The 15,993-nt window shown below is 41.7% G+C and overlaps 1 protein-coding gene across 1 annotated transcript in view; it reads left to right on the top strand.

Moving 5' to 3' along the window:
* The window catches only part of oxr1a (oxidation resistance 1a), a 305,279-nt gene that overhangs the window by 255,250 nt on the left and 34,036 nt on the right, over positions 1-15,993 (top strand). Inside the window, 4 exon segments of the mRNA XM_036558930.1 lie at positions 9,899-10,057; positions 10,496-10,680; positions 14,074-14,271; positions 14,273-14,811. Of these exon segments, the coding sequence (XP_036414823.1) occupies positions 9,899-10,057; positions 10,496-10,680; positions 14,074-14,271; positions 14,273-14,811 (1,081 nt within the window).

The following is a 15,993-nucleotide window of genomic DNA, read 5'->3' as shown; positions in this document are numbered from 1 at the left end:
ATTTTTCATTAAAACACAAAAAAGGTTTACTTAACTGCAGAAGGTATGTTTTACGGTAGTGACGATACAAACTAATTATCAGAATTTGGGGCATATTTACTTTAAAACAGTGGGATCTAAATGCTCACTATGTGGACATGAGGTACAGGGATGAAAGCTCACTTCCTGCCATAAAATGTAGGGGCATGGCTAAAACAAGGCTCCGCCCATGGAGTGAAACTTTGTGTTTCAGTAGTGACATGAAAACGTGGGAAAGCGGTATTTGAATAAAGTTTCTTGATAAATCTAAATATTTCAATTTTGTATATATTTACAACTGTCATATGTTTCAGTTCATGCTTTGAGTTTAAACAGGTCACATCACAGTCTGCGTAAATATCTCAGGTCTGAATACTGAATTTACTGAAATACTTAATTGAATACTAATTTTGTAAATACAGCTTTTACTGCAGTTTGAACTAGTTTGTTAAAATTGTGATTATTTAATTTCCTCAGAAATATATCCTATAAAAATAAATCATACTAAATGGTCATTTTGACTGGAAATTAAATAAATGAAGGATGATGTCACAGTACTTGTTTGCTTTAGTTTTGCTGCAATGCTAATGTAGCTTGCAAGTAATGTAAGCTTATGCTTTAGGTACATGCTTTAATCATCGCACGCTCGCTTCAAACTGCATTGAGTTATTATATGTAGTTATGTTATAACTGAAGTTTGAGGGGAGGAGCATGACTGAAACCCCTCCTTCTTCCAATTCAATGCCCTATAAATTCACATCCTCACCTTCGTTTCCTGTGACGAAGTGTTCGCAATTCCCGCCGCCACCCCATCTCCTCCCAGTTCCTCAGTTCCTTCACCAGTCCTACTACAGCTATGAGGGGGTCTGGCCTTCTAGTTACAGGCAGAAGCTGCCCAGAACTCCAACCCAAGTTCTCAGAGTTCTCCCCCTCCCTCAATCAGCCTTCCCTCATACTGCCACCACCATGTTAAAGGCGCAGTCCAAACTCTTTAATAGGTGATCTTAAACAGACTTGCTTATGTGGTTTCTGATGCTGTATGATAGACTTCCCTCTATTAAAATAAACAAATGGACTGCTTAAATTTTCTGACGTTTCCCCCCGTCCTCGGATTGTTCGACATAAACAGGACAGAGCAGCTTAGTCCTCTGCAGTTTGTCTTTAGAATGCTGTTTGAGGACATAGTAGAGTTGAGCGTGGTTTGTTTTTCTGGCCATGGGTGGCGAATGTTTGCCTCTCAACACCCGCAGCTTTCCTGAGCCCGTCAGTTGCTCGCTACGGGGCTTAAGTTTTAAATCCAGCCCCTGGTCCCGCCTCAGGCTGGGTCTAATCTCCAGGCCTCGTGAAACCAGTCTAGCGTAGGTAAAGCTGCAGATGGCCTGGAGGACACACATATACGCACACACACTCTCCTCCGTGTCCGATATGTCCGCCTCGTCCTCCACACCAGCTCAGCAGGGCACTTTAATCTCACACTCGGTTCTGGTGCCTTAGTTATGCTGCTGGGCTCTCTCTCTCTCTCCCTCTCACTCTCTCTCGCTCTCTCTCTCCCTTTCTCACTCTCTCTCATCTTTGATGTGCCTCTCTCCGCTGTGCAATGTGTGCCGGTCACGGTATCGACCGGCTGCTCATGTAGCAGTGCTGAAAACAGCCAGGCCACAGGAGCTGTGCTTCGACACCACCTTATTATTGTAACGAAACCCCTCTCTGTGTATTAAACTGTCCATATGAATCAGTTCTTTTCATCCATCAGTCTTTGAACCTTTGTAATTTACTTGCATTGATTTATGTGAGTCACTTGTTTTGTATTGACCACCAGTATAAGGGACGTTTTGGTTTGGGGACATTTGTTTTTTGGTCAGTTAAGGTAGTAGTTCAGCAGGTTATGAAGATCACTATGTGATGTGTGATGTAACTATGTGATGTGCCTTTGTCCATTGTAGTAGATAACAGTATGACATACAGCCTCAGAAACCACATAAGCAAGACAAATAGAAAAGCATTAAGTCACAATAGGTTGTGCTTTGCAGTGATTTTACAGGTAAGGGGGGTTGTTAGGCATGACATGAAGTGGAATGCCTAAAGCTCCCTTACCAGTGGTTAAAAGATTGTAATGCACAGCCTCTCATGGCTTATTGCTTATAGAAAACAGTGACAACATGAAACGTATATAACATACATACATGATGAAATACAAAACAAAAAATATTTTTCTATATATTATATGTAACATTTCTTATTTATTTACTTATTTGTTTACAAATTATTACATTTATAGGGAACATTGTTTCTTTAGAAAAGGAATTAACTGCTGCACAAGGACAGGAATTTGCAGTCTCTCATCATTTGTATAGTGCAGTATGACTTAATGCAGAGTTTCCCCCCTTTTAAGGAGCTTTGTGTTATCAAATTTCCACAGCAACGGAAAAGCCAGAGTCACACTAGATATTTGCAGTTTGTGTTGCTTTGCAAAATGTGCATGACCAAGGCTAGAGCAGTAGATTGCTGTCAATTGGTGTAGTTAGCGAGCTAGCTAACTCGCTAATGATAAACAGCAACTACACAAAAGTCAAAATAATTTTTATCAGATAACTATATTCTTGAAGGAGTACAGTGCTACACACAGTGTCATACCAAAAAAGTGTAAGTATTGGCATGGTTGGCGGCAGTGAGATGTGCAGCTGTGGTTAGCCAATGAACTAACATAGCAGTTAGCAAGCAGGCTAACTTGCCTACCACAGTCAGTTTATACTCACCACAGCAAAGCACTACACACTAATCTGTAGCGAAAAAGTATAGATAACTAGCATGTTTGGCAGGAGTGAGGTGACTATTTTGCAGCTTTAGTTTGCCAACAAGTTAACATAGAAGTTAGCAAGCTGGCTAACTCTTCTAAAACAGTAAAACTACAAAATAAAGTTAATAATAGTTTCCTGAAGCATTAAACACTTCAGATGTCTAGTTCCTATCACCACCAGTGAGATCATTGCTGTTAGCAAGCTGGCTGACTGTGTTTATTTGTAGTCAGTGGGTAATAAATGGTAAAAGGGATGTGCTTAGACACCATTTAGCATTTCCTCTGTTTTGGAGGTTCAGTTCTATGAAGGTTACTTAAGAGGTCAGCACAGCCAAAGCTGATGTGCTGTAGTTGGATTTCACTAAAATGAATGTAATTTCGCTTGTGGAAATTCGCTGGTAAAACACAAGTGTGACTAGGCTTTAATGCTAATTTGGGCTATGAGATGTTCTTTGTTATGTTAGCATCACTAACTAACAATGCCAAACTCGTTTTACCGTTTAGTGGAGTTTTACAGTGAATCCATCAGTAAATACTTCAAAACATAAGACTGAATATCAAATCGAGGAGCCTGCTCGCCTCTTAGCTCTCTGCCCTGTTGATCGGCCTAGTTCCAGTGGATGCATTGCTGGTAGTTCAGTAGCTCTACTGTGCTCTGTAGTGTTCTGTTTGTCGGCTAAGAAGAAACAGTGGTGAAATGTGATGATGTGCAGGGGAAACCTTAGAGCATTCGGTCTACTCCCTACATATTTGGTTTCTTAGGTCATCTCTCAGAAACATATCCGTGACAAAAACTGTGTTTAAACGAATGCTACACTTAAGTGCCAATGTTGCTTGTACTGAGTGAAAGCGAAAGGAAGCAGTGACCAATTTGCAGTCTTCGGTTTTCATTCATTGCCAGCCACTCAAGCATGTTTTGGGTTAACTTTGCTTTAAGTCCAGGATGGATGGATGAATGAGAAGAGCTGAGCGTGGTCAAATATGATTCATGCAGGTCGGCGGATCACTGTGCGGATAAAGATTTCCCTCGAGTCTCTGAGCCATAGGATTATATGTGGTGTTAAGTCCTGGTCAGAGTGTTAATAACACTCAATTCCAAAGCCAACCTTCATCCAGATCCCAGTGCAGACACACTTAAAATGAGATATTTAACAGAATATTTATTTTTAGCAGAATGAAGGGCTGAAGTCTACTATCAACAAATGGAAGATGTGCAAGGCAGTTGCCTCTCATTAGCATGACTCTGTTTTCATAATTAAACTAACCGGTGACCGTACACTTAAGTTCATCGAAGTGTTTTTAATAGTTTCTTGAATATTTACCTTCCTCTAACATTCTCTTCCTCCTCATGAATGAGGGTGAATAACTGTTCGTAGGTCCTGAGGGACAGTTCCTGAAACAGTAAGCTAGCATTAGAACTGTAAATACTATTTCCAGCTCCTTCCGTGAACGTGCTAGACTAACGCCCCCTTCCTGCGCTGGGCTGATGGAGGGGGCGGAGGGTGCTGTGCCGATTTGGGTCCCTGGAGGCAGGTGTTATGCAAAATTCAATACTAGGAAGACATGTTTTGACTCATTGGCTGCTTTTTCCAGGCTCTGGGTTGGTCTGGCCTGTCTCATGCCGGCAGGGCGCCGGAAATTTGGGGTCAGAGGGAGGGGACCGTGTGCTCTTCTGCATTTGGAAAGCTCTTTTGGGGCTGGAGTTTTGGTGGAAGTGTAGAATTATGTTGTCTGGAATTGTTTAATAGAAATGAACAAATGATATCGAGCTGAAATGTTAAGAGTCTGATACAACAAAAAAGCAGGAAATACAACCAGAACAGGGGTCTTTAGCATGTCCCTGTAAGAGAGACACGTTGGGTCTATTACATAAAAGCAGAATCACAGTTGATTCTTCTTGGCACTAAAGGGAACTCTCAAACTTAAGCCACCATAAGTCTCAAGTGTACTCTGTGTAAGGCTAATATCCTGTTTCACAGCTTAGTTGGTCAGATGCTCTTTCCAGTTTTGCTAGTTTGTTTGGTGGGAAGGGTCTGATGTCCATTTTGGAGTAGATATGGTGTAGATTGATGTGCTTTGAGGTGCAGATTGAACATATGCACCGGTCAGGCATAACATTATGACCCTTGTTTCTACGCTCATTGTCCATTTTATCAGCTCCACTTACTATATAGGTGCACTTTGTAGTTCTACAGTTACAGACTGTAGTCCATCTGTTTCTCTGCATACTTTGTTAGCCCCCTTTCACCCTGTTCTTCAGTGGTCAGGACCCCCATGGACCCTCACAGAGCAGGTACTATTTGGGTGGTGGATCATTCTCAGCACTGCAGTAACACTGATGTGGTGGTGGTGTGTTAGTGTGTGTTGTGCTGGTCTGAGTGGATCAGACACAGCAGTGTTTTTAGAGCAGAGTTTTTAGAGTGGACAGTGAGTGGACACAGTGTTTAAAAACTCCAGCAGCACTGCTGTGTCTGATCCATGCTAAATGAGCCTTGCCAAAGACTAAATCCAGGCTAAAGCTATCATTACACCAAGAGTCCAGTATTGGTGCCGATACCGATACAGTATCAGTGCAACACTACTAACAAGTAATAGATGCTTCTGTAATCATATTTCTATCATCATCACATTATTGTCTTCCATGCTAAACACTGTTAATGGCAAAAACAATCTTGTGCAGCGATAGAGTGACATTATTAGATTGCCTGAAATGTAGCAGCAATAGTGTGCTTGCCTGAGCGGTCTCCTGCATGTAGGACAAGTGTCTTATCCACTAAGCTGTCCAGCAGCTTTTAAAAGAATAGTACAACTTAACTAAGGATATTTGAGGCTCTACACCCAACCAAGTAACATTCTTTGCTTGTCACTCCCTCAGTAAAACCTGAGGTCTGCATATCTCTAAATATTATTGGAGGAACCTTAGCTGACCCAAGCAATTACTTTCCAAAGACAAGTGCCAGACATGCTGTACAAAACAGGTTCATCTACTGTTGTTATGTGGCCTGTACAAATACCTTGGCATGTTATGTTTTTTTCCCAATATTTTAAACTAAGTAAACAGAAACTGTGCACTGAAAACAGCTGTATTTAAGTTTGTTATCTGTAAAGGATGTTTTAAATAAAATACAAAGACACACACCTATACACACTCACAATATAGAGTGTCCAGTTGGACTGTGGGAGAAAACCCATGCAGACATGGGGAGAACATGCAAACTCCACACAGAATGAACTCTGGTCACCAGGCCAAGGAACCAAACCGCTACCCACTGCGCCACCATGCTGACCCAGAAGCAGGTTCCAGGTTTAAGTGAAAGAAAAACTGATTTTTTCCAGCGTGCTCTCAAACCTTTGGACTCCTCTGTATTTATGAATATAAAGTAAATAAATTTCAACATTTTTATAGAAGAAAAATCGACGAAAATCAATCGGTATCAAATGACTGAAAATAGACTGTATTATAAAGGTTTGTTAACATAAAGATGAAGACTGGTCATTAGCATCAGCGCTTCTGTTTGCTTCAGGCTGTGGCTTTTGGCGGTGAAGTGTGTGTGTATTTGTGTGTAGCTGTGGGAGTGTGTATCGGAGTGCAGCAGACAGCTGTGGGCAGGGGGTCTCTTTTGAAGAAGACCTTGCGCCCACTCTTCTGCCCTGCTGTCTGCTCTTAGCGCCTCCAACGCACACACACACACACACTTCCACATCCCACAGCTTCTCTGAGCTTAAAACACTCGAATATCTAACCCCTGTTTCAAGAGGCCGTTTTTAATTCTTTATAAGCATTCGCCCCGGCTCTCTTTCAGTGAAACGGCTGGAATGAACTGTTCTGGGAACAGAGGGGCTGAAAGGTTACAGCTCTGCTACAATACTTCACTTTCATAAGGGTTCTTATGAGGCCTGCTGGGGAGGCCAGAACAAGAGCAGTTGAATGCTAGAGATATAATTATCATCATCGTTGTCATCACCATGAAAATCATTTGCACATGCGTTCACATGATCAAACAGAGTCAAACAGAAAAATGGCTCTGGATCTATCTGTACATTACATTACATTACGATCTGTCTCGTGTTAAGTTGGCTGACCCTCATACAGACATATTACATACAGACATAGCAATGGCTTAGCAGCACCTTAGCAACTACCTGGGATACCATAGCAAACGTCTAGTAACATGTTAGCAACTACCTGGGATACCATAGATAACGCCTAGTAACATTTAAGCAACTACCTGGGACACTGTAGCAAATGTCTAGTAACATCTTAGCAACCACCTGGGATACTATAGCAAACGCCTAGTAACATCTTAGCAACTATCTGGGATACCATAGCAAAGGTGTAGCAACACCTTAACAGCCACCTGGTATACTATAGCAAGACATTAGCGACCACCTGGGAGTTTATAGTAATGACTTTGTCAAGTCAATTTAAAGTATGTTCACAAACTTTCCTCTTCTGGTTAAGAAATGAAATAATATAATTGACATTATAAGTCTTGAATTGAACCTTTTGCAGTATTGTTTAACTGTTATTACATATAAATTACACAATTACGAATAATTTACACATTTATACAGGAACATGATTGTCTTCATATCTGGATTAATTACGTTAGATTAAATTTACATTCTGTATCAACCCAGCACTTCTGACTTATTTTGTTAGCTAATATGATATTTCAGTCATATTAGATATATCAATTTTGAAGTAATTGTTCAAAAACATTTAAATATCTCCAGTCCTCCCCCAATATTAGGTGACATGAATCTGAAGTCTTTGAGATAAACAGACAAATTAATTTTGTTAACTGTAGCTAATTGTAGATTTTCATCTCAGCTAATAACATTAGCAGCCACGTCTTCCTTCATCTCACACCATTTAGCTCGAAACGCTGATACCAAATATGATGTTTTGAATGAATATGAAATGAGCTTGAGCTTGAAGTTGGTCAGTATGAGGAACAGTGTACTCTGCTAGTGCAGCGTGGAGCTTATTTTCCTGTGTGCAGTAGCCTTTAGCCGGCTGCAGTAGGCTTTCTGTGCTGCTTTCTTTGAAGGACCAAGAAAGCAGATTTTTGTACAAAGGCTTCAACATGGTCAATTTCACAGATTAGCTTTCAATTGAATAGTGACCTAGAAATAGAGCAGAATCTTGTATATTTCTGCTTTATTTTAATTAGCACAACTTTTCTTTTATTAACATAGAATAAATCAATCTAAACTGCGGTATAGAAAATCGATCAGTATGAAATGACTGAATTATACAGGATTGTTAACATAACAGTAAACAGATAAGAAACTCTGATCCAAACAAGACGCAGACTCTACACTGCCCTCTGGTGGAGCATAGAGTTCAGGCAGCTCATGGTTCTTAGATGAATGTGTGTTGTTAGAGACTAGCATAACAAAAATCCTAACTACTGTCCAATTTTTTAACCTTTCAGGACTACTTTATATGACTAAACAAATATTCAGACTCATTTCTAATAAAAACATGGCAAAAATGTAAAGAGTGGTCTTTCAGCAAGACAAGACTTCACCAATAACTTCAAGTTTGATTTAATGTTAGTCAGTGTTTGTTTTAATCTTAGCCCCATGCCTATCACTGTCACTGCTACCTGCCTCAGTATTGCAGAGGTGATTCAGCCAGTACATGTTTTTGTATACTGTGTGACGTTTTATTGTATGTAGATCGCTGGTGCAGAGACCAGCAGCGTAAATCACTTTTTTTTTTTCCTTCACAAATTTGGTGCTCTTTATTAAAAATACACTAGTTGCTCTCCTCACAAGGCAGGAAATATTGTTTCTGCTTCCTTTGGCTCATTCATCCACTCCTGTCACATTAAGCTGACGGAGGAGACTCTATAAACAGTACAGACTTGAGTCACCTGTTGCTTCCCTCCATTATTTCCAGCACTGTCACACGGATTCATGTGGGATGTTCGGCGCACTAGGCAAGCACTGGGATTCTGTGTACAGTTTGAGAGCACATTCATGTCAAAGCCAGTGTAGCAGCGTATGCAGATATGTTGACATTATGAGCTGTAGATCATCACTGACTGTTAAATCAGAAATTTGGGCTTGGTAGTACTGATTACTTCATATGATTACTTGGAGGCTAATTTATCTTTGTGTATCTTTACCAAATAAGGGCTGGACAGTAGGTCGATATACACCGATCAGGCATAACATTATGACCTCCTCCTTGTTTCTACGCTCATTGTCCATTTTATCAGCTCCACTTACTATATAGGTGCACTTTGTAGTTCTACAGTTACAGACTGTAGTCCATCTGTTTCTCTGCATACTTTGTTAGCCCCCTTTTACCCTGTTCTTCAGTGGTCAGGACCCCCATGGACCCTCACAGAGCAGGTACTATTTGGGTGGTGGATCATTCTCAGCACTGCAGTAACACTGACGTGGTGGTGTGTTAGTGTGTGTTGTGCTGGTCTGAGTGGATCAGACACGGCAATGCTATATTGTGATAAATTACAGGATGCTTTTCTGAGCGTATCATGAGTATCTTCAGTACTTAAAGAACGCTGCACGCTGGATGTTTTATTATAAGGACAGCACAATTAGTCCAGTTTAATTTGATTTAGTGCAGTGCTACGTGTAACACGTTGAATAAAAATCGATGTTTTCGTAGTGTTTGATAGTATTTTTAAATGTCTCGAAAAAACAAAATATTGAGATACAAATCATGTCAAATCAATTCAAATGTCTTGAAGTATAGTGATACATTTTTCTTGGTATATGTATTATATATCCTGTATATCTGTTTCTGTTATGCTAAATATATATATATGTTGTTCTTGGTATAGTTTTTGTCATAGGTTTAATTAATTGCATGTTTTTAGGTGTGATGTAGTTTTGTCCATTTTTCTATGTTTTGTCCAGACTCTTTAAAGCAATAGGGTCTTAGTTGTTCAGATTCAAGGCACATGTTTAGTAGACGATTAACAAGAGGCTTGAAGAGAAAACCAAGTACATATTTTCGTTATTCTTTCCTGTTATGATGAGGCACTGCCCTGTATTGATGTTCCTGTCTCCTGTTTTACTTCCCACTGTTCTGTTCTCTTTCAGGACTCTGATGGAGCTCCCCGATCCGAGGCTCCGTCCTCGGCCCCTCCGGCCTTCTCGGCTCTGCGGCCCTCCCGCGTGGTCTCCTCCACCTCTGAGGAGGAGGAGGCGCTGACGGAGAAGTTCCTCAAAATCAACTGCAAGTACATCACAGATGGCAAAGTGAGTCAGCGCTCTCGGCCCGGTCCAATTACACACTCCGCACTCGCACTCACTCTCTTGTAAAAGCCTCTCCTCTGCAGTGTTTTTTCCACTGGAGAAATTCGGAAGATAGAAGCTAATAAGACCATTGTATCTCTCTGGGTCTCAAGAGTGCCGAACGGGCAGTGTTTCCGGATTTTTACTGTAAACATGGGAGCTCAGCAGCTGTTTTCAACACAGAGTACCGTGCCCTCAGGAAAGCTGAACTGCCTGATCCGTTTAGTAATGAGCTGATTGGCTCCCTTGGAATCAGAAGTTTTTCAGGTGTTATGCCTCAAATGCTGCTCACAGAGAAACACAACTTAAGTCAGCGTTTATTAGGTTCAGTGTTGCAAAGAAGGTGCGATTGCTGCCTTGTCAGCGACAGACCCTCAAACCTTGTAATTCTTTGTCCACTAGGGGGCAGTAAGCGGGGTGTTGCTGGTGACCCCCAACAACATCATGTTCGACCCTCACCGGACAGACCCCCTGGTTCAGGAGCGTGGCTGTGAGGAGTATGGTATCATGTGCCCCCTGGAAGAAGTGCAGTCTGCAGCCGTCTACCGGGAGATCACCGACAGCAAGATCCGCGAGTCTGTGCCCCCGTAAGAGAACTACCTCATAACAGTGGTGTAACTACTGGCAGAACAAGGGGGGCCCGTAGCCCTGGGGGGGTGCTGTGGTGACAGGGCAACCCAACATCTTTATTTAACTCCTTATATCGTTATGCAGTTTTGCAATTAGACTGTGATGATAACGTCAATACTATTCTTCAACCATGGATCTCTATCAGTGAACCTACTTAGTTGAGTAAATAAGCAAATGACGCAGTTTAGCTTCTGATTTATGGGACGTTCCCATCGCCACCACCTCCATCACATCTCAGCATATTTGGAGCTTCTTAATTCCTGATAGAAAAGCAAAAATGGCTTTCAATAAGGCAAACAACATTGAAAAAAAAACATGGTTTTGATTTGCTTATCACTTTTGGTCACTCCATTGATGTCTATTCAACAGTTAATTTTGACGGCACAATCTGATTGGTTGAGAGGGATTTTACCCATAAATAAGAGCACATTTTCACAATAACAGTATTTTAACAGCAAGTGATGTGAGTGTGTCACAACAGCAAAACACTCTCCCATTATAATCAATGGAGCAATCAAAGGAGAAACTCATCCATTAAAGTGGAGAAAAGAAGGGATCGCTATGACCCTTCCAGTAAACAATTTAGAGAGAGACATTGTCACTGTGCTGGAAGTTACAGGTTTTTGTATTGTTTTGTTTGGTGTCACTAATTTATAAGGGGACTTAGCTACACTATATAGACAGAGGTTTTGGGACACACCTCTTAATCATTGAATTCAGGTGGTCTATTCAGTCCCATTGCCACAGGTGTATAAAATCAAGCACCTAGCCATGCAGACTGCCTATATCAAATTCTGAACCTGTCATTGATCCTAAGCAGGTTTTTCAGTTGGCAGTGAGGATGTAACAACCTAACAAACTGGAAAAAGCCAGAAATGAACAAAAGTCAAAATGACAAACAATACTGTCTGTGAAAAGCTTTACAGACTGACTAGAGCAAAACCACATTCAGGTTAATCTGGCAGTGCAGTAAAAAAGCTGAGCTGAACCTGATATTGTGAATGCTTTATAGCTCTATCCAGCTCTATAACACAACTGGATGCTACTTTTTTGGTAGAATGAACTGCCATTATTTGACACAATGTTTGAGGCTTCTTTGCTTTGCTTTTTATTTAGAGTGCAGAACGGCTGTATAAAAGCAGTAGAACAAGTAGAATACTCAAGGTCGTGTGTTATCACAAATAACATCACGGCTATGATTTGGTTGCAGCAGACCAAGACAGCCATGATGTTATTTGTCATAGCAAAAATTGTGCAGATGTTTTGCATGTGGTCATTCTACAGAAACGTCCACTTTTCTATCTCTCCATAGGAGTCACTGGTGTTACTGATCCTCATTGGTGTTACACATAAGAAAGGTAACACCAGAGACATTTTTAATGGAAAAATGAATTTTACAAAATGGCTGCTACAGAGCATCAAACCACATGTTGTCAATCATGGAACATCCACTAAAATAGTAATTTAATCCATTTGTATTCAATTTTTTCACAATTGTCTAAGAATAAAGTCGGTCACACCAGTGACTTCAGCTAAAAGCTTCATATGAAATCATGAGCTAAATGAGAAAATCTCTGACAACTGAAAGACACAGTGGACTCACCATGTGCTTTTCTTCATAGATCCTCAGAAAACAGGTAAAAGGAAGTCGAGTGATGTCATCAGTGTGACTTTTATTTCAAAATAAGAGATTTTTTGTTATGCGGTAACACCAGTGACACGACTCCCGGGGAACTTTCATTATATATTTTATAATATTTATTTGGCTTTTGTTTTCTTTATGTCATTTAAATCATACATTTCATAGTCATGTATAGATTATTGCAGTTAAAATTGCAGAAAAATGTGTTTTTTTACCTCAAAATATGGCCTCAGCCTTCACACATGACTGTGAGGACAAGCTCTTCTGTGGTGCCTGGAATTCTAGATAATTGATTTAAAAACCAATATTGCTAAATTGAGGCTCAAGAAGCTGTAATTGTTAAAATAACTTATTGTTTAATTTTTAAATATAAATAAACTGTAACCCTAACGTTTTTTAAGTGTAATATATCTGTAAACGCCAGGGACAAAAATGGACGTTTCTGTAGAATGACCCATGTTTTATTTCCCCAATTCTCCATACGTTAAACTCAGCAAATAAATAGAAATAGGGCACTAAAAGCTTTCAGGAAAATGTCATATTTAGTTTTTTTCTCTGTAGAGGATGTGTTCATATATTTTCATTTAGAAAATCAGCAAAACATGTCATTTGACCAGGGGTGTTCAGCTTCAACTTCTGCCTACGACTGCATATCCGGAACTGTATTAGGAATCTGGCTAATGACCAGGAATAACTCTTACTTATTTACCTTGTGTTTTATGAGCAAAAGCCAGAATTGCAAAGATCAGAGTTAATTACACATGATTAATGAGTCTTATCTTAAGGAGTCTTATGTGGATCAAAGGTTTAGTGTGACAAATGCATATTTCGTCTAGCATAAACTTCAGTCATAGGAGCAGAATATGAGGCGCCGTGCTGCTGTCCGATTCTTTCAGATATCCATCGTTCAGCCTTATCGTCCAGGAAATGGATTTTTACTCCAAGGTTAATGAAGCGTGCTTCCAGCCGCCTACATTTGGATTACTCACTCGTTTTGTTTTGTAATAAGAAGTTAATGATTTTAGCAGTCGTTACGCCTCCTGATGTTTTTCTTCTGCTTCTTGTTTTGAGGCAGCCATATGCTCAGGTGCAGCATTAGTTCTATAGGTGAGAGAAAAGGATACTGGGCATTAGAATATGTTGTCATGCTTGCCATGTTGATTGTACTGTACAAGTATTGCAATGTCACAGTAGCGTGACTGAATGAATTCTATAGAATAAGTGAGGTTTTTTTTCCCACCATAAGGCCAGTCACAAGTTATGGTACCTAAGAGTGGTGTGCATTTTGGAAATATTAGATTGTACTTATTTAGGGTTGGGAAATAAGGCCAAAAATAATGTAATGAGATATTATTTTATGCTTAATTTGAGGTCTAACTTGTGTATTGAACCCTTCAGAAAACAGAAGGTTTATTCTGGCTGCTCTGCATTAAATCTGATTTAAGAAAGCTGAACCAGATCTACGCTGCAACACTGGCTTTTGCTGTCACAAGTGAATGGCTAGACTGCTCCTTTCCCCCAAAAGAAAAGAAAGGTGGCCACCTAGTGGACTGAAACAGCAGTTGTTCAAAGCTCATTAGCCGTCCTGCTAATATATCATGCATTCTTGATATAAAAAAAGTTCCAGTAATTATTATTGTGTGTGTTTTACTGTTTATAGCTAATCCCCATCCTTCCAAACACTGCCATCTGTCTGTCTTTGGTACAGGGATTTGGATGCATTGTTCTCAGGACCCTCTCAGCAGGGAGATCTCCGTCTGCGGGAGGGCTATGATAGCGCCAGCACGGCCCCTCGCAGCACAGAAGGCTCCCTCTCTGAGGACGTCTTTACCGAGTCGGAGCTGTCGCCCATCCGCGAGGAGCAGCAGTCTACTGAGGAGCTCCGTCAGGAGGACAAGTCCTCAGGGCGCCTCCTCTGAGTCCGTCCAGACAGTCAGCCATGCCCCAGCGGTGGCCGAGAGTGCCCAAGGCCCTGTTGGGGAGCCGGAGAGAAAGGAGGTGCCTAAGGCTAAGGAGGGCGAGAAAGCAGAAGGAGAACAGGGAGGAGAGCCAGCCAGTAGCTCTGGCGAGCCAGCCAGCGACACTGCCCAGCCCCGCACCTCTCTGGGCTCCAAACAGCCCAGCCAGGAGCAGCCAAGCACACCTACCAGCAGGGACCAGCAGCAGCAGCCACCCCACTGCCAGGCACAGGGTGAAGGATCCCGCACAGCCTCCCAGAGCTCCACCACCGGGGCCGCAGAGGAGACCGGCGGCCAGGAGAGTGCCCCAGACGGGGCCAGACTCACCCGAGAGGGTACCCAGGACTCGGAGACAGATGTGGAGGAGCTGAGGAAGATGTGGAAGAGTCACACTATGCAACAAGCCAAGGAACAAAGGGAAAATGTGCAGCAGGCGCAGAAGGAGAGCATGCCAGCTAAGGGCGGTCAGAGGCTGGGCTCTGCCGAGGGTAAGAAACACATACCTTTATAAAAAGGATAGTTCTGGTCCTAAACTCTGCCACATTCGAGGCCATTTTACAATACTTGATATATGACCACCTCACAACAACTGAATTCTGTATTTCTGCCATGTCACACAAGTTCCTTGTGCTGTTAACGGAATCATTTTTGACTGCAGTGCTGCTTGTGTTCCCAAACTTTTGAGTGGCGAGTCTTGTCTTGTTTTTTTCTGATTTCTGAATCTGCTCTAATTAATGTAGAAGTATTTTTGTTTCTTTGATGAAACATTATTTAGAAAACCACCTTTATTTACCACAAACAACATTTCCATCACTGAAGAATCACTAGAGCGCTGGACAGGACCCTGATTCCAGCTCTCCGTCAGGAGTTCCAGAGCAGAACCTCTGTCTGAGCCTTGTATATTAATTAGAAACCCATTTATTGCCTGGACAAGCAGAACAGAAGGCATTACAGCGCCGTGCTCTGAAGTCTGCCCGTCACAGCGAGCCTCTCGTGTTTTGTTGGAGGTCCAGGCTGCTGGGAGCTGCTGATAACCTTGTGTGGAGCTGCTTTGTGGATGGAAAGGAGAGAGAAGAGGAAGAAACATTTAAATGTGCCTCACCTGTTATCACCTAAGGGAGCGCAGCTTTTACACACAGCTTTGATCCTGCTCTGCCAGGCCGGGCCCCGCACTCACTCACGGCGCGATAAGCTCGAACCTATCAAACACGACAGCCGCGCACACACGCGGCCTCACGCACACAGCGCCCGGGAGAAAACAAGAAAGGCTTTAGACCAGTATTAAGAGCCATCTGACGCACACAGTGCCAAAGGCTATTTAGGCAATGCATTTTCTCTCTTTCCTTTTTTACTGCTCTGGTCTTGATTGGTGCGCACTTCTGTTGTATCTACTGAGAGACTAATATATCTTCTGCCCTTTAAGTTCTATGGAGAGACAAACCGAGATGTTGAGTGGTGCCGCACTGGGCTGGTTATGCAGGTGCACGTTAAGGCTACTCACGGAGTAAATCACACGAATATTGCTCTGGATTTTAATGCAAGGGAACGTCAGCTCTCCACTAATTCAGCTGTTCAGTTGGAGGTCATGATGGATTTTACACCATCCTGAAAAGTAAGCAATGCACAGTGGTATTAGAAGCGCATCAGTATGGCAGATAATTGTTTAAAAG

The sequence above is a fragment of the Colossoma macropomum genome, unplaced genomic scaffold, assembly GCF_904425465.1.
Source record: "Colossoma macropomum unplaced genomic scaffold, Colossoma_macropomum, whole genome shotgun sequence".
Lineage (NCBI taxonomy): Eukaryota > Metazoa > Chordata > Actinopteri > Characiformes > Serrasalmidae > Colossoma > Colossoma macropomum.
The sequence above is the reverse complement of the archived record's forward strand: the minus strand, read 5'-3'. Positions and strand labels throughout refer to the sequence as shown.